This window comes from Callithrix jacchus, chromosome 5 (assembly GCF_049354715.1).
Source record: "Callithrix jacchus isolate 240 chromosome 5, calJac240_pri, whole genome shotgun sequence".
NCBI lineage: Eukaryota > Metazoa > Chordata > Mammalia > Primates > Cebidae > Callithrix > Callithrix jacchus.
The window spans coordinates 25568784-25587924 of NC_133506.1; the positions used below are offsets into that span (position 1 = coordinate 25568784).

At 43.0% G+C, this 19141-nt stretch overlaps 1 protein-coding gene and 1 non-coding gene across 3 annotated transcripts in view; one reads left to right on the top strand and one right to left on the bottom strand.

The window, feature by feature from the left end:
* The first annotated feature begins 1277 nt into the window (after positions 1 to 1277).
* DTD1 (D-aminoacyl-tRNA deacylase 1) overlaps positions 1278 to 19141 on the top strand; it is a 165752-nt gene continuing 147888 nt past the window's right edge. For both annotated transcript variants that reach the window (XM_078371465.1, XM_054255256.2), the window contains exons 1-3: positions 1278 to 1471; positions 7197 to 7287; positions 9473 to 9708. In XM_078371465.1, coding sequence (XP_078227591.1) covers positions 1429 to 1471; positions 7197 to 7287; positions 9473 to 9708 — 370 coding nt within the window. In that variant the 5' untranslated portion in view covers positions 1278 to 1428. The remainder of the gene's footprint in view (positions 1472 to 7196; positions 7288 to 9472; positions 9709 to 19141) is intronic.
* Positions 15778 to 15898, bottom strand: LOC118154391 (U6atac minor spliceosomal RNA). Its single transcript, XR_004744256.1, has one exon. It is a non-coding gene; the product is annotated as a U6atac minor spliceosomal RNA (small nuclear RNA).

Sequence of the window (19141 nt, forward strand, 5' to 3'; positions counted from 1 at the left end):
CTTGCTCTGTCACGCAGGCTGGAGTGCAGTAGTACAATATCTGCTTACTGCAAGCTTCACCTCCAGGGTTCAAGCGATACTCCTGCTTCAGCTTCCTGAGTAGTCCTGAGACATGAGCCACCACACCCAGCTAATTTTTGTATTCTTAGTAGAGATGGGTTTCACCATGTTGGCCAGGCTGGTCTCGAACTCCTGACTTCAAGTGATCTGCCCACCTTGGCCTCCCAAAGTGCTGGGATTGCAGATAGTTTTCCTGTCATTTAAGTCCTCATTAATTCTCAGAATCCTACCTAGTTATTTTGTAGAATGTTCCTCAATTTATATTTGTCTTATGTTTCATCGTGACTGGATTCAGCTTATACATTATTTGGCAGAAATACCACACGATTGATACTGTGTCTTTCCCAGTGCAATATCAGGAGGCACATGATGTCGCGTTACTGGTTATGTTAACTTTGACAACTTTATTAAGGCAATTTATTATTCAGTATATGACAAGCAAGCATACTAGTTTGTAGCCTTTTCTGGACAAGTAAGGGTTCCTTCTCCATTTCAATGCCCTTTCTACACCCACCAATGCTATTAGTCACCTTCAAGGGGAAGACTGAGGAGATGGAATTATTTTTAGGAATGATAATAATTTGTTGGGGAAATAGTTGTGCAGCCTTTGCCTCCATCTAAGCATTTTTACATGGTTTGGTTCATTTAAATCTAACAAACCAGTGAGGGGGCCAATTATTAGTATTTGTATTAAATGAGAAATTAGAATTCTAGAATCACATACCTATTTATTATCATGACACGGCTAAGTCGAATTCATAGATAGTTAAATGGTTATTTTAGGCAGCAGATCCTTTTGTATGTGGTATCTGAGAAGCCACTGAGGCAGGAAAACAAGGGAAGAATTTGGGAGGATCTACGTGCAGAGGAGTGGGAAAGAGGAAAGAGGAATACAATTGGAAATAGGATTCAGGCTGAATTCAAAGCCTTAGTGATGACGGGTTCTTAGGTTCGGGTATGTGGGAGAAAAAAACCAACTCGGAGACTACCCTCAGGGCAGAGCGGATTCTTTGCAGTGGGTAGGGGCTGGGCCCGGGATGGAGGGATCGAAGGGCTCTGGCGGGACCCAGATGTGGGTGGGGCAGGGCAGAGTATGGGGCCGGGGATTTTCAATGACCGGCGGGGTTACGGTTGGGCAGCAGGTGGGCGTGGCAGGCATGGGCGGAGCCAATCTGTGAGTGGGTGGGCTTATCGCCGGGCCGAGGGTGGGCGTGGCCGACGTGGGGTGGGCCGCAGCCGACCGAGTCGGACCCGGCCGTCGGGGGCGCTTCCGGGTGTCACCTCCAGAGGGCGCCGGCCGCGGAGCCGCCCTCAGAGTCGTGAGGCCGGACGCAGCGCTGCGCCGACCCACTCGCCCCAGCCGCCGCCATGAAGGCCGTGGTGCAGCGCGTCACCCGGGCCAGCGTCACAGGTCAGTCGGGCGGGGCCGGGCCCGGGAGGAGCCGCCCCTGACCCTCGCGACCGGCAGTCCTGCGTGGGGGTCCCCCTGCGCCACCCTCGGGGCCGCTGCCGCCCCTCCGCGAGCATGGTTCCCGTCGCGAGCTCGGTTCCCGCAGCCAAGAGTCCCACGGGCCGGCTCCTGGGCAGCGCGGCGGCCGGAGAGCTCCTTGCACGTGCCCGGCCTGCCCCGGCGCGCCCCTGGCTTAGGGCTCTCGGCAGCGGATGCAGGACCAGCGCGCCTCATTCTCAGCACCTTTGTCCTGCGTGCCGGGTGGCGGAGACAGGAACATCCCCGTAGCCAGCTCTTCAGGGAGTCTTGATGAAACACGCGTAGAGCATTTCCGGAGCAGGCACTCTTCCCTTTCCACTGCTGTATTTTAAATGTTCCATTTTTGCGTATTCCAATTTTTATGGGGCTTGACTTGGATGAAATGCACAGATACGAAGAGTTGCTCCTTGGGCTGAGCTCTGACAGTTGCGTGCACGCACGTGACTGCAGCCCAGGCTGGATGGGGGGTGCCGCCGCCAGGACACCCCTCGCCCTAGCTCGCTGAACCCTGTGCCAAGGGATCGGGATCTAAAGAACTGAGGATTAAACATTTGTCTTTTTCACTCATTTCTTGTGGACCAACCCACCCGACCACTAGTCATCACTTGAGAACTGTAGTCTCGGTTGAGCATCAGGGTCCAGATGATTAGTGTAGATAATGTCGTTTTAAGAAAACCATGGTACAAAAGATATCTTTTAAAAAACATGGAAATGACAAGCTTTATATTGTCGTTAGTCTTTTCTGTCTTTATTGGCAGAATATATTGTTTCAGTTCAAATAATTTCAGATATCCTGTCCTTGGAGCCAGTCTGCACCAAATATGTGTTCTTATGTCCACAAAAGTATGAATCTTAAAAACAAAACAGGCCGGGGGCGGTGGCTCACGCCTGTAATCCCAGCATTTTGGGAGGCCGCGGTGGGCAGATCACTTGAGGCCAGGAGTTTGAGACCTGCCTGGTCAACAGGGTGAAACCCCATCTCTACTACAAATACAAAAATTAGCCGGGATTGGGTGGTGGGTGTCTGTAATCTCAGCTACTCGAGAGGCTGAGGTGGGAGAATCGTTTGAACCCGGGAGGTGGAGGTTGCAGTGAGCCGAGATTGTGCCACTAACCTCCAGCCTAGGCCAAAGGGTGAGACAGAAACAAAACAAACAAAACCCCCCGAAACAAAAAAACAAAACAACAAACCCCCCTACAGAAATAACCAAACCCGCCAAAACTATGTATTTAAATCTGAGAATCTGCTTTTCACCCTGCCTAATGATTTCTAAGCTGTTCTGGTAACTTCGGTTTTGGCAATGGTCCTGGCATAACAGGGGAATAGAGTAGCACTGGGATTTCGGAATTTTAACGTTTTTTAAAAAAATTTCGGTAAATGTTTAAATTCATGAAAACTGGGAAGATTAATAGATGAAAGATGTTTTGCTTTATTGAGAAGAATCTTACAGTCTCCTGTACTTTTGGGAGGCCGAGGCCTGTGATCATCACTGACAGATTTAAATTTTGATATTCTCTCTGCCGAACTCTCTATCCTTCTAATCTGGAATATTGAAAATATGTATTCTGTGAGATGTGCTGAATAGAGTTTGGGTTATTTTGGTTCATTATTTGAATTATATGCTTTTAGTTAGAACAGCCAAACTTGCATATTTTACCTTATCTTTTTTAGATAAGGATGTTAATTATAGGAAAGTAAAGAATTTGGGAATTCTGGGTTGGGGAACCGTGGAATTCTGTGTTAGAGGGCCCCTCTACTTATGCAGGGCTTCTAGTTGCGTTGTAATGAAAAGGGATTTTTCTCATTCCTTTAAAATGTGGCTGTGTTTGAATGGCATTTTATTTTAGGGGTTCTAAAAGGTTAACTTCTTGTTTTATGGTCAGGACAGCATAGAATATCAGGAGTCACACATTTTATTTTATTTTAAAGTAGTTGGCTGACTTAACCTTTATTTTTAAATTTATGTATTTATGGTTTATTGGTTTTAGAGATGGGGTCTCGCTCTGTCACCCAGGCTGAAGTGCAGTGGCACTATTATAGCTTACTACAATGTCAGACTCTTGGGCTTAAATGATCCTTTTTCCTCAGCCTCCTGAATTGCTAGACTATAGGCATGTGCCACCATTATGTTCAGCTTAGGAGTCATACATTTTACTTTGTGGTAGATTCAATTTATGTAATTGGTCAAATACCTTTTTTTTTTTTTTTTAAAGATGGGGCTTCACCATAATGGCCAGGCTGGTCTTGAACTCCTGACCTCAGGTGATCCACCCATCTACCACTTTGGCCTCCCAAAGTGCTAGGATTACAGGCGTGAGCCACCACGCCCAGCAAACACATTTTTTTTTTTGGTAGTAACCCTTTAATATTATTTGATGCCTAGTCCATCAGATTTCTCCAGTTGGCTAATTGGTTTTGTTTTGGTTTTGAGACAGAGTCTCGCTCTGTTGCCCAGGCCAGAGTGCAGTGGCACTCTCTTGGCTCACTGCAGCCTCCACCTCCTGGGTTCAAGTGATTCTCATGCCTTAGCGTCCTGAGTAGCTGGGCTTACAGGCTCAAGCCACTGTGCCTGGCTATTTTTTTTTTGAAACAGGGTTTTGCCATGTTGACTGGGCTGGTCTCAAACTCCTGGCCTCAAGTGATTGATCTGCCTGCCTCAGCTTCCCAAAGTGCTGGGATTATAGGTGTGAGCCACTGCACCCAGCTTGATCAAACACATTTTGATGCCTTAGGTTGAGTATTGTGATAATCTAATTTTTAAGTTTATTATGGCACATTTCAAACATATTAACAGATGGAATAGTGCGGTAACCCCCATGTCCCATCACTCAGTGGCAGCAGCTAAAATCTGATGTCTGTAAACACAGTGTTGGAAGAGGATTTAAAATGTTTGGGTTTAAATAAGTTAACTTAAGAGGTTGTGAATTCTTGAAGAAATCTCAGGGCTGATGCCACTAGTAGGTGGAGAAATTGACCAAACATCTCAGATCTTTTCCAGCCCTGTGATCTTTTGTTTAAAACGGTGAGTCTCAGATTTTTTTCCCTTGGTGATCCATTTGTTTATAGTAAAAGATCCCTTTGAACCTCCTTGTCCTTCCATTTTTCCCTGGAGGAGGAACAAAACTGCTCCAAAATAAGACACCAGTCTCTGTGTCATATATGGACTTTGGGCCATAATTTGTTTCATGTTATGATAATTATAAAACTATCAAAATTCTTTGATAATGATTCTACTTTTGAGAATCTACTCTAAGCAGATAATCCTAATTGTAGAAAAGGCCTTAGGGTACAAAGAGTTTTACTACATTACTTATTGAAGTGAAAATTTTGAAACAAGCCATATATTCAGCAAAATGGGATGGTTAATTTGTCTGCTAGATGAGATGAATCTATTCAGAGGTGTTTAGGAAAAGGTTATAACATGAAAAAATTCTAATGCAATATTATTACAGAAATGTATAGGCAACATTATTATAATAGTTGAAAACAAATAGGAATTAAAATATATGGAGAAAATATTCAAAGGAAATCATTAAAATATGAAAGTGCTTACCTTTGAGTGTTCTTTTTTCTTGTTTCTCATATTTTCTAAAATGTGTAATCCTTATTTTAATGATAGATATGACTTTGTGACCTTTATTTTTTAGAACATTCTTTGGGAAAAATTTAGAAAGTATATCAGCATTGTAAAAAGTAATGTTGATATATTCAAAGAACAAATAAAGCCAAAGGCTTTTTCTAAAGCAATGCAAATGAGCAGACCAAGCCCAGTTGTTTACTGCTTGTGTCAGGATAGATTATTTCTGTTTCAGCCTTTGAGGCAGTAGCTCAAAGGACAGTAAGTCACACACAGATGGTTATTATAAGAAAAGCAGTGCAGAAGAAAATATTAAAAATTTTTTAGCATAAAAGTAAGAGAAATTAAGCATTACTGATATTTCAGGAATGGATTGATGTGCTCCCCTGGGGTCTGAATGCCAGGTGGTCCCTTGTCATTATAACTGAAGAAAGAGGGAAGTTACTCACCACTTCTTTAACTAGCAGTATATTGCAACGTGGCATAGTCTACGTTATGGTGTTATATTTATAGCTATTATCCAGAAGAAGCAAGCAAACACCAAGAAAATGGGTGAGTTGACCCTTCTATTCCTGATTAGAACATTGGGTCAGTACAAGATGAAGTAGTAAAACAATGTAGTCCAATAAGATTGGCAAATGATTGGCCAAAAAAAAAAAAAGCAGAAAGTTATCAGGAGCACCACTTGAAATGCAATTTAGTTGGGTATGATGGTGTGCATCCGTAGTCCCAGCAACTCTGGAAGCAAAGGCCAGGAGGATTTCTTGAGCCCAGGGGTTCTGGGCTGTAGTGCACTGTGCTGACCTGCTGCCATACCAAGGTTCTGCATCAGGAGAGTGAGCTCCCAGGACCAGAGGACCACCAGGAGGCATGGGCCAGCCTAGGCTGGACATAGAGCAGGTCAGAACTCCTATGCTGATTAGTAGTGGGATTGCCCCTGTGAATAGCCACTGCACTCCAGCTTGGACAACATAGAGAGGTCCTGCCTCTTAAAAGAAAAACAAGTAAGAAAATATAGGGATTCTCTATCATAATGATGGATCTTTTTTTTTTTTTTTGAGACGGAGATTCACTGTTGTCACTGAGGCTGGATACAGTGGTGCGATCTTGGCTTACTACAACCTCCACCTCCTGGGTTCAAGCAATTCTCCTGCCTCAGCCTCCTGGGTAGCTGGGATTACAGGCGCCCACCACCATGCCTGGCTAATTTTTATATTTTTAGTAGAGATGGGATTTTGCCATGTTGGCCAGGCTGGTCTCAAACTCCTGACTACATGTGATTGCCTGCCTTAGCCTCCCAAAGTGCTGGGATTACAGGCATAAGCCATCATGCCTGGCCCATAATGATGCTTCTTGCTACCATTTGAGATACTGTCTAATGGTAGTAGGGCATACACTTGGTTATAAATATATACGCAAACATTAGGAGTGTGTGCTTAGAGACTTTTTTTTTTTTATGGACAAGGTGCATGATTGAAAAAGATTTGGAGATCATTGGGTTAGAATGTAACCACAGAACTAAAGTGGGAAATAATAGCAGTTTGATGAGTTGAAGCTTAACACATAAATTGTGATTTTTATGTATTATGTATTTGTCTTCATAGTAGGTAGGAAAATCATTTGTTTTTATGACATGAACATTTTCCACTTTGTGCTTCCTGTATACTGTGTTACCATATTCACTGATTTTCCACAAAAAGCAGGAATCTCCTTTCTAATATAGCTGAGCTGGCTTCTTTTGGGGAGGAAAACACAGTTCTGTTTTTACAGATGGGCAAACTTGACCATAGAAAGTTTTGGGTGTCTTTCTCAAGGTAACACAGATGAAATAAGGCCCTAAGACCCTGCTGAATGGTTGCTCACTTTATAGCTCCCATTCATTCCAGAGATAAAATCAGAATGGATGGGAATTATTATCATCTCACCGCATTTATGTAACTCTTTTCATTTTTGACTATATACTGACTATATAGAATGTATGATGTTTGAAACACTCCTTCGGTGACTTAAAAGTGCTTCATGCCCTTGTTTGATTCTGAGTTCTTCTCTCCCTTTTCATTCCTTTCTAGTTGGAGGAGAGCAGATTAGTGCCATTGGAAGGGGCATATGTGTATTGCTGGGTATTTCCCTGGAGGATACACAGAAGGAACTGGAGCACATGTAAGATGCATTTCTGTCATTGCTATTTGAGTGGGCTATGTGGTGGTGGTTATGCTGGGAACTTCCACAGTATTTTGTACCTGTGAAGTGAGCCCCTGTCACTTTTAACCGTTGTTCCACTGGATGTAGTATGGTTATCTCTGTGTTCCAGAGGAGGAGACTGAGGAAGAGTGATCTGGGAGACCTCACCGTTAAGTCAGCCGTGGAGCAGGAGCACCGCCTGTCCTCTGTCCATTTGCTGCTATGGCCTCAGATCATGCCTCTTGTTCTTTTAATGCAAAAACCAAGCCTCTTTTCTTATGTTCGGTTTCTCTTTTTTCAATTGGGCAGTGTTATCTGGGCACTATGCATTTTTAGAATACCTACTCGCTCACTGTGCACATAAGGATCTAGGACTCAGAGAGGTTAAATTCCTTGCCCCAGATCGTGCACACACACTTAGCAAAAAGCCTGAACCCCAATTAGAGTCTGGGCTCCCAGACTTTGAAACCAATGATCTTTTTACTAAGGTGGTGGCAGCAGTTGAGGAGCAGGGGTTGCCATTGCTGCTGTCTGCCTGGCTCTCTGAGTTTACAAATGGGCAGACTCCACCGTAGAAAGTTTTAGGTGTCTTAGCCAAGGCAACACAGATGAAATGTGGCCCTAAAATCCTGCTTAATGATTGTTACACTTTACAGCTCCCATTCATTCCAGAGATAAAATCAGAATGCGCCCTTTGTGAACCCCCTCCCCTCCAGCACCATGGAGCACATTTACTATAGTTGCTGGATCCATTTATTCCATCCCTCGGTGCTCAGAGCCTGGGTATAACCCTGCCCAACCGTCTCCTTTGTATTAGATTGAAAATCAGACTTGAAACTGAATTCCTGCTAAGGTGTTGATGACGAGTAACTATCATTCAATACTATTTCAGTGATGGTGATATTTTAGTAGCTGTTCCCTGGATACTCAGAGAAGCAGTAGAATAGAGTAATGGCTAAAAACAGGCTATGAGTTTCAATGTCTTTATGGCTCTGACATACTACAGAGCTAGCACTTAGCCTGGTGCTTAAGAGACGTGACTCAAAATAAGACAAATCGTGGCTGTGGAGAGGGGGTCATGAGTAGCACCTGCTCCTGAGGGAGGGTGCTCGTATTAAGAGTCAGTGAATTAGTAGTATTTGCAGTCTTTGAAACTGTCATTGACTTCAACATCATCCAGAAGGTTGACTCTCCACTGGTGGGATTTCAGCTTTCATGCTGGTGGTTCTCTGCTGTGCTTGTCAAATCTAACCCTATAGATGTCACCTGGTCTACTTTCTTGCCATGGCGACTATCCTTCATCCACATGTATAGGGAAAGCCCCTTTGGGGCTTAAGGGGCATGTGACATAGTTGTCAAGGTGTCTTTCTCCAGACTTTTTGCATATTTGCAATAACCATGATTTTTCTCTCAGTGTATTTGCTGAATTGTTTTTTTTTTTCTTTTGAGACAGAGTCTCACTCTGTCACCCAGGCTGGAGTCCAGTGGCATGATCTCAGCTTACTGCATACTCCGCCTCTCTGGTTTGAGTGATTCTTGTGGCTAAGCTTCCTGAGTAGCTAGGATTACTAGCTAGGCACCTGCCACCACACCTGGCTAACTTTTGTATTTTTAGAAGAGATGCGGTTTCTCTATGTTGGCCAGGCTGGTCTCAAACTCCTGACCTCAGGTGATCCACCTGGCTCGGCCTCTGAAAGTGTTGGGATTATAGGCATGAGCCACCTCGCTCAGCCAAATTGTTTATTTTGAGTAGCTCCAAGAAGGAGTGTAAAAATAGATGTCATTTATCCTAATGTGATGAATTAGTCCATGAACAATTAGAATTGGACCCATGTTTTGACATATCCCTGACCTAAAGGAGCAGAGAATAGGTGGTTGTCGCCTTTGCCCTAGCTCCCACCAGTAGCTGCTGTGAACTGGAGAGACTGGCAAAAAAGAAGGCAATCTCAAAACAACCCTGTGAGGTAGGACTGTTTTATTCCATATTGCAGCCGAGGACATGAAGCACAGGGTGGATAAGTGACTTGGCTGAGGTCATGCCTGTCAGGTTAGAGTCATTGTTATGTCCTTATTTGGCTGGAAGCTGGTGACATTTTGGGGGTATGGAGTGTGTCAGGGGGCTTGTGATCTCTCAGGTAGCTCTCACCGCTCTTTTTCCCTTTAGGGTCCGAAAGATTTTAAACCTGCGTGTATTTGAGGATGAGAGCGGGAAGCATTGGTCGAAGAGTGTGATGGACAAACAGTACGAGGTTCTGTGTGTCAGCCAGTTTACACTGCAGTGTGTCCTGAAGGGGAACAAGCCCGACTTCCACCTGGCAATGCCCACGGAGCAGGCAGAGGGCTTCTACAACAGCTTCCTGGAGCAGCTGCGTAAGACATACAGGCCGGAACTTATCAAAGGTAAGCAGGAGAGCCACATCCAGGAAGGGGTCTCGGGGACACTCCTGGACAGATGGAAAAGAGAGCCTGCAATTGTAGCATCTCCTTTTCTGGAAAGTCATTGTTTGTGCTTATTACTTAGAACCACAAAATAGCTGCCACTATTGCTGGTGTTGTACTTAACACATGTCCTCAGAATGCTCCTGCTGGCATTTGCCCTCCTCCCTTCTGCTGTTCACATTTTGAAATTGTTTTGGAACCCAGAGGTTTGGCTAATACAGTGGTGTTTCTTTGATTCTTTAGCTTAGCTCTGTCCAATAGAGTATAGTGCAAGCCCCAAATGTGAACCAAATATGTCATTTTAAGTACTAGTAGCCATATTTTAAAAAGTAAAAAGAAATAGGGAAAATTAATTTTAAAAATATATTTTATTTAACTAAATATATTCAAAATATGATTTTACTATATAATTGATATAAACAATGATGAAATAGTTTACATTCTCTTTTTTTCTAAATAAAGGCTTTATTTGATTAAAACAGTTTTAAGTTTGCAGTAAAATTGAGAGGAAGGCACAGAGCTATTCCATATATCCCTGCCCCCACATGCATAGCCTTCCTCATTATCAACATCCCCCACCAGAGTGGTGCATTTGTTACAACTGATGAACCTAAGTTCATTGTTGGATTATAATAGCTGTTCATGGCACATCAATATCACCCACAGTCCACTGCTTATACTAGAAAATGGAGAGACATTCCATGTTCATAGACAAGGAGATTCAATGTAGTCAAGGTGTCAGTTCTTCCCAATTTGATCTATAGATTCAGTGCAATCCCAGTTGAAATCCAGCAAGTTATTTTGCAGATAACAACAAACTGATTCTAAAGTTTCTATGGGGAGGCAAAAGACCCAGAATGGTTAACAGAATATTAAGAGAACAAAGTTAGAGGGCTGACAGCATGTGACTTCAATACTTATAATAAAGCTACGGAAATTAAGAGTGTGGTATTGTTGAAAGAAGAGAGAAATAGACCAATGGAAAAGAACAGAGAGGCCAGAAGTTGACGCTGATAAATACAATGAATTGATCTTTGAGAAAGGAGCAAAGGCAATACAATGGAGCAAGGGGTCTTTTCAACAAATGATGCTGGAACAACTGGATATCCATGTATAAAAAAGTACATCTAGGCCGGGCGCGGTGGCTCATGCCTGTAATCTCAGCACTTTGGGAGGCCGAGGTGGGTGGATCACGAGGTCAAGAGATCAAGACCATCCTGGTCAACATGGTGAAACCCCGTCTCTACTAAAAATACAAAAAATTAGCTGGGCATGGTGGCGCATGCCTGTAATCCCAGCTATTCAGGAGGCTGAGGCAGGAGAATTGCCTGAAACCAGAAGGCGGAGGTTGCAGTGAGCCGAGATCGCACCATTGTACTACAGCCTGAGTAACAAGAACGAAACTCCGTCTAAAAAAAAAGTACATCTAGACACAGACCACAGACCCTTCACAAAAATTATCTGAAATGAATCATAGGCCTAAATGTAAAATGCAAACCTATAAAGCTCCTAGAAGATAAAAGGAAAAAAAAAATCTAGATTATGCTGGGTGGGATGATGACTTTTAGATACAATACGAAAGGGAAAATCTATGAAAGTAAGAATTGATAAGCTGAGCTTTGTTAAAATTAAAATTTTTTTCCTCTGTGAAAGACACTGTAAAGAGAATGAAAAGACAAGCCACAGATTGAGAAAACATATTTACCGAAGACATATCCCACAAAGGACAAATATTTGCAAATTGAATATTCACAGAAGACGTATTTCATAAAACATAAATATTTGCAAAAGACATATCTGATAAAGGACTAGTATCCAAAATGTAAAAAGAACTCTTGAAACACAGTAAGAAGGGATTGGGAGCGGCAGCTCACGTCTGTAATCCCAGCACTTTGGGAGGCTGAGGTTGGTGGACCATGGTTGAGACCATCATGGCGAACATGGTGAAACCCTGTTTCTACTAAAAACACAAAAAAACTAGGTGGGCGTGGTGGCACACGCCTGTAGTCCCAGCTACTCAGGAGGCTGAGGCAGGAGAATCGCTTTGAACCTGGGAGGTGAAGGTTGCAGTGAGCTGAGATTGTGCCACTGCACTCCAGCGTGGGCGACAGCAACACTCTGCCACAAACAAGCAAACAAATAAAAAAACACATAAGAAAACGATTCATTTTTAAAAATGGGCCAAAGACCTTAACAGATACCTCACCAGAGATGATCTACAGGTAGCATATAAGCACATGAGAAGATGTTCCATATCCTATGTCATCAGGGAAATGCAAATTAAAATGAGATACCACTACATACCTATTAGAATGGCCAACATCCAAAACAATGACAACACCAAATGTTAGTGAGAACAGGGAGCAACCGGAACTCTTATTCATTGCTGGTGGGAATGCAAAATAACGACCCAGCCACTTTGCAAGACAGTTTGGCAGCTTCGGTTTTTTTGTTTTTTTTTTTTTAATTTCCCACAATTACTTTTTTAGTTTCTTGCCAAACTAAACATACTCTTATTAAGTCTAGTAGTTACACTTCTTGGTATTTGCACAAAAGAGCTGAAAACTTATATACATACAAAACCTGCTATAAACACAGATGTTTGTCTGGGCGTGGTGGCTCACACCTGTAATCCTAGCACTTTGGGAGACTGAGGTGGGTGGATTACCTGAGGTCAGGAGTTTGAGACCAGCCTGGCCAACATGGCAAAATCCAATCTCTATTACAAATACAAAAACTAGCCGAGTGTGTTGGCACACACCTGTAAACCCAGCTACTCAGGAGGCTGAGGCAGGAGAATTGCTTAAACCCGGGAGGCAGGGGTTGCAGTGAGCCGGGATCGCGCCACTGTATTCCAGCCTGGGCAACAAAGTGAGACTCCATCTAAAAAAATTAAGTAAAATAAAAAAAATTAAAAGAACACAGATATTTATGGCAGCTTTATTCATAACTGTCTAAACTTGGAAGCAATCAGAATATCCTTAAGTGAATAAATAAACTGGGGGGGTGGGGTAGGGGGGGAAAAGAATTTTAAATAAAAAAGAAAAGGAAAAAAAGAAAAAAAATAAATTGTGATACCTCCAGACAATAGAACATTATTCAGTGCTAATACAAATGAGCCATTAAAAAGAGGAACTTTAAATGCATGCTACTAAGTCAAAGAAGCCAATCAGAGAAGGTTACATACTATATTATTCCAACTGCATGACATTCTGAAAAAGGCAAAACTATGGAGGCAGTAAAAAGATCAGGGGTTTCCAGGAGTTATGGAGGAGAGAGGGGTCAATAGCCAGAGCACAGAGGATTTTTAGGGCACTAAAAATACTCTGTATGATACTGTAATGGTAGACATATGTCATTATAAATTTGCCCAAACCCACAGAATATTGGAGTGAACCCTGGTATATTAGAGACTATACGGCGCCTCTGCACTCCACTCTGGGTGACAGAGCGAGACTCCATCTCAAAAAAAAAAAAAAGACAATCTGAATAAACTTATATCCATTGAGGAAATTGAATCAATATTTAATAGCCTTTCAAAAAGAAAGCACCAGGCCCAAATGGGTTCATGGGTTTATTGGTGAATTCTGTCAAGCATTTAAGGAATAAGTTATACCAATTCTCTACAATCTATCCCTTTCAGAAGATAGAAGCAGAGGAGGTACTTCCTAACTCATTCTATGAGGCCAGAATCTACCCTAATACCGAAACCAGATAAATAAATTACAAGAGCTGGACGCAGTAGCTCATGCCTGTAATCCCAGCACTTTGGAGCCAAGGCGGGTAGATTACTTGAAGTCAGGAATTCGAGACCAACCTGGCCAACATGGTGAAACCCTCTCTCTACTAAAAATATAAAAATTAGTCAGGTGTGGTAGCACACACCTGGATCTCAGCTACTCAGGAGGCTGAGGCGTGAGAGAACCTGGAAGGCGGAGGTTGCAGAGCTGAGATGCACCACTACACTCCAGCCTGGGCAACAGTTCAATACCTCTCATTAAGACAGATGCAAAATCCTCAACAAAATAGCAAATCGAATCCAACAATGTATAAAAAGAATTATCCACCATGATCAAGTGGGATTTATCCCAGGTATGCAAACCTGGTTCAACTTAAAAATCAATTGATAAATCAAGCTAAAGAAGAAAAATCATATCGTCACATCCATAAACACAGAAAAAGCATTTGATGACATATTAAAATGGGGTTTCACTATGTTGCCAAGTCTAGTCTTGAACTCCTGGGCTCAAGCAATCCACCTGACTTGGCCAACCAAAGTGCTGGGATTACAGGCGTGAGCCACCAAGGCCAGCCTAATTAACTCTGTAGTGTTTCCAATGCTTTAACTTTCTTTCTCTGGATTAAGGAAACCCAGATTTTTAAATTAGGCCTATTTGCAACCTTAATTAATAAAATTCATGAAACTTTTTTGAAGCTCTGTAGGAGAGCCCACATTGAGGATTGTCAGCTCATTCAATGTGCTCATGTTTAGATGGGTGAAATTCCTACTCCTCTTTGGCATTTGCCATTCTCTTCCTACTTGTGAAAAATGTCCATTTGCTATAAGAATACATGGATTCTAGATGAACAGGACATTCCCACCTTAATTCAAATCCCACTCTTACTTAGGTTCTGATAGAGCAGAGTAGATTTGCCTCTCCAGGAAATAACCAAATTTAGAACTCCATTTATAAGTCTGGTCATGGATATCTCCGGTGGTTTTTCCTGCCCTGTGTCACTGGGATTCTCCAAAGTGGCTTTGCTGCAAACATGTTTCTTCACAGAATGAGTAATTAAGTCAAGTCCTCTGAGTAATTATTTTTCTTGGCTGAGACAAGGATTAGATGCTGCCAGTATTGTTCTTCTCTGCTTGCAGGTGATTGTGCAATCATTCCTTTTCTGAGTAATCTCAGATGCATTTTAGAACACTGTAAAGTCCCTAGAAACATTGATGAAAGCAAGGAATATCAGAAAAGCATAAGTGAAGGCATTTTAAATGGGTGAACATTTATGGTTGTTAAGGAATGGTTGAATGAAGGTGAAACTGCTTTTATCTACATTTTTGAAGAGGAGTGTTTATTATTATTGGGTGTTTGTATTCCTAAAAACACCTTTTATTTATTTATTTCTTTTTGAGAGAGAAAGTCTTGCTATGTTGCCTAGGCTAGGCTTGAACTTCTGGACTCAAGGGATCCTCTCTCCTTAGCCTCCCACACCTGGCATACTCTTTGAAATAATGTACATTTTATCCAGGTAATTATTGCCTGAGACAATGTATCATAAACAATATAATTTTATAATGAATCAGAATTTAAGCTCATGGTATATAATACATCTGATCATTTTGATGAAAAATTGACATAAATTATACACAGAGCTTTTTTTTTAAAGGATTTTAAAATTACAATTTAATGCATTTTGGAAAAGCAAATGTAAAATGACTTGGGTTTATAAAATCAGAATTTATAGCTGCGCATGGTGGCTCATGCCTGTAATCCCAGCACTTGGGGAGGTTAAGACAGGTTCATTGCTTGAGCCCAGGAGTTGAAGACCAGCCTGGGCAACATGACAAATCCCCATCTCTATTAGAAAATGCAAAACAACATAGCAACACATGCAGGTTGTGTGCCTCTAGTCCCAGCTATTCAGAAGGCTGAGGTGGGAGGATTGCTTGAGCCCAGGAGATTGAAGCTACAGTGAACTGAGATGGTGCTGTTGCACTCCAGCCTGGGCAACAAGAATGACACCGTGTCTCAAAGCAAAACAAAAAACACTAAAACTTACAATTCTGTGAATAGTCAAAGACAAATCATAGAATTATTTTGATAAATGCAAAGTAATTTTTTTTTTTTTTTTTTAAGACAGAGTTTCACTGTGTTGGCCAGGCTGGTCTTGAATTCCTGATCTCAGGTGATCCTTCTGTCTCGGCCTCCCAAAGTGCTGAGATTACAGGCGCGAGCCACCACACCCAGCCTGCAAAGTAATTTTAATGCTGGTTATAGATTCACTTTCTTATTCCCCAATAAGACTCAAAAATCATGGTTAGATGCCACAAAGTAGGTGGCAATGCCCTAACCTTATGTGTGTTGTCAGGCCCAAGGGCTCCTTCCATCCTTGTTAAGGGCTAACCTTGTCTCCTTTCATACAGCATATGCAGACGGTTTTAATCAAAATTTATTTCCAAATGCTCTGGACTTTCACAAGTCCTACAATTATATCAAAAGTGTGTCACTTTTTTTTTGGCCTTATCTCTTTTACAGCCTCCAGTGAAACAAAATTCATAGAACATGTATTATATATTTGCTATCTTTTGGCTAATTTTGAGAATTTGGCTTCCAGCTCCAATATGAAAAGCCTCTGTGAGCCTAAGGGATGTAGGAATTTGATTGCAATGATGAATACATTTTCTTTATTTTAGGATTTTTAAGACCACTTCAGCAACTTTAAAACGTAAAGTTTAGATTTAACATTTTTTCATTCCCTTCTCCTTTCCTAAGTGAAAATTTATTGTACATTTATATTCGATTTGTTTCTTTTATTTGTTGTTAGTGACAGAGAGAAGATTGTTGTCCCCTTTGTTCCTTCTCTGTGTGCCTCACATCCCTGCCAGCACCCATGTGGTTAGGGACATTTCCTTACCTGCCGCAGCCCTTCCCGAATGGTCCCTGCTGTGGGGCATGTGCCAACAGCAGGCCTGACTCTCTTCACTTGGTGATCTAACCCCAAGCTCTTCCACTTGTTCTGTATTCAGTGGAACCCTGGAGGGGATGCTAGATATGGTTGGGTCTTCACACGTTTATTATTATTCTTAGTTAATAATATGCCAAAATACTTCTGTTGAAGGCTTGTTATATTCCAGGCCCTGTGCAAAACAAATACTCTTTCATTCTTTATCTCGATGAATCCTCACAACAGTCCTAAGAGGTAGGTGTGAGTATTACCACCATTCTGTAGGTAAGGTGCAGCAGGGTAACCTATGGAAGGTGACTTAGCACGTAAGTGGCAGAGCCTGGAATGAACCAGCAGCTTTCTCTAGAACCTGAGCTTCACTGATATCATCGCTTAACTGTAAAAGTCACATCTTCTGTGCTTATTGGGCTTTTCTGTTGTCTTTCTTTCTTTTTCTGAGGCAGAGTCTTGCTCTGTCACCCAAAATGGAGTACAGTGGCGCAATCTAGGCTCATTGCAACCTCCCCCTCCTGGGTTCAAACGATTCTCCTGCTTCAGCCCCCTGAGTAGCTGGGAGTACAGGTGCGCTGCCACCACACCCAGCCAATTTTTCTATTTTTAGTAGAGACAGGGGTTTCACCAAGTTGGCCAGGCTGGTCTGGAACTCCTGACCTCAAGTGATCTGCCCGTCTTTGCCTCCCAAAGTGCTGGGATTACAGGTGTGAGCCACCGTGCCTTGCCCTTTTCTGCTATTTTTCCGTATTCATTGAATCTACTGGGACTTCCCTGCCTTCTCTGTCATGATCAAGGAAATCAACAGTGGGGTTTTTGGGCCGCATTTGGGCCCCGGAGGGGAGCAGTGTGCCCTGAGACCAGGGTGTCCTTCCTCTCTGAGCAGTGATGTTCATCCAGGATTTTAATCCTGTTTCTGCTGGGGGAGATGTTATTGGTTCCATTCAAGTCAGTTTGGTGACTTATCCATCAGTAAGACTTAATCTGCCAGGCCTTGTGCTAGGCTCTCAGTGTACAGTGCCAAGTAAGAGCGGCGCAGTTCCTGCCCTAAAGGAGCTCACGGTCTAGAGAAGAGAGATTCTGAACTGCTGTGGCTGTTCTGCAGCAGCGTGGTAACCGTTCCTCAGAAACCTCCTGTTCTGCAAAACTGCCGCTGAAACTCCCTGGGCTTATGGGAAAAATGGAGTTAATAGCAGAACAGCAAAATCCCATGGCTGGGTTGGAAGGCAGTAGGCGCTTGTTTTTATTTTCATAAGATACAGTCAAGGGCTTCTGCTGCCAGTGCTGAGGGCTTTTCTGCTGAAGGCTGTCATTTTATTCCCACTGTTCTGGCTCTCCCTGCCAAAGAAAACCCGCCTCTGCCCAGATACAGCCTCTGCGGTATATGCACTTTCATTTACCACTTGTATATGAGCGATTCTCCTTTCAGAAACGAGTGTTAGACCCTTCTGAGGGGACTGGTGTGATTCATGCTTTGCAGGAGAGTTAGGGATGAATAATGGGGTCAGGCATTAACGTGGTGGCCGCACATGTGCTTGGGCTTGATTCCATCTGATCTGTGTTTAGGTCATTTGTTGAATCTTCATGACTCATCAAACCAATACCCATGCAGAATGTTGTTGATTTTTATGCTTCTATGTGGATATGTACTGTCGCCCCTTGTTAAATATTGACTGGCTGCTAGAGAGCATGTTACTTAGATTCGAATCACCTCTACTGTTTTCCTTTTATATTTTACATGAAATGTGAAAGAATAGAGATGGTTTTGCCATGTTGCCCAGGCTGGTCTCAAACTCCTGGGCTCAAGTGATCCACTCATCTTGGTCTCCCAAAGTGTTGGAATTACAGGAGTGAGCCACTGCACCCAGCCTATTTTTCTTTAAAAATTCTCTGAGCCTCTTCTCTTGGTGTAATGACCCGGAGAACTGCACAGGCCAGCCTCAGAGCACAGATCAGGTTTTCCCAGCGTACTCCTGCTCAAGCACTGAGCATCCCACATCCCTAGAAACCCCTAAGTCCTTGGCAAACTAGGATGGCTGGAAACCCTAAGAAGCAGCCCTGTGGCAGTGCAGTTCTCAGGACAACCTGGGCCACGTGATTTCCTGAATGCATTGTGTAAAAATGTACTCCTCTTTGCATAGGAGACAAGGGCAGGAGGATTGGCTGTCTGCTTCAGCTAGAGAAATGACAGAGTTCATTGCCAGGTCCCCAGTAAAGCTGCTGGAGGGCCCAGCTCTAGGCAGGTATGTGACTGGCCTGAGCAGGTTCAAGAGGTTCAGGGACAGACTGGGATGAAGGAGTAGAAGAGAGATCACACTGCTGAAAAACAACTGTTGGCAATCCGGCAACTTGGTCATCTGGTGCACTGGCTGACTTCTATGTTTGTTAGCAGCAAAGACAGCTGGAGAGCTATTTAAGCTGAGATGAGAAGGATGAGAGAAGCTGCAGGCTGTAGTATCAGAAGGTGTTTTTTTGTGGGCCCATTTAGAGGCTCTTCCTGGGTCCCAGCAAGCTCCCTTCCTTGCTCCCTCCCTCCCTCCCTCCTTCCTTCTTTCCACTCACTCTTTCTTTCACTTTGTCAATCCCTTTCTTCCTTCTAAAATGGCTGCAGTGTACCCTCTTCCCCTTTCTGCTCTCCTCCCTGCACTCCTCCCTGCTCTCCTCCCTGCACTCCTCTCTGCACTCCTCCCTGCTCTCCTCCCTGCTCTCCTCC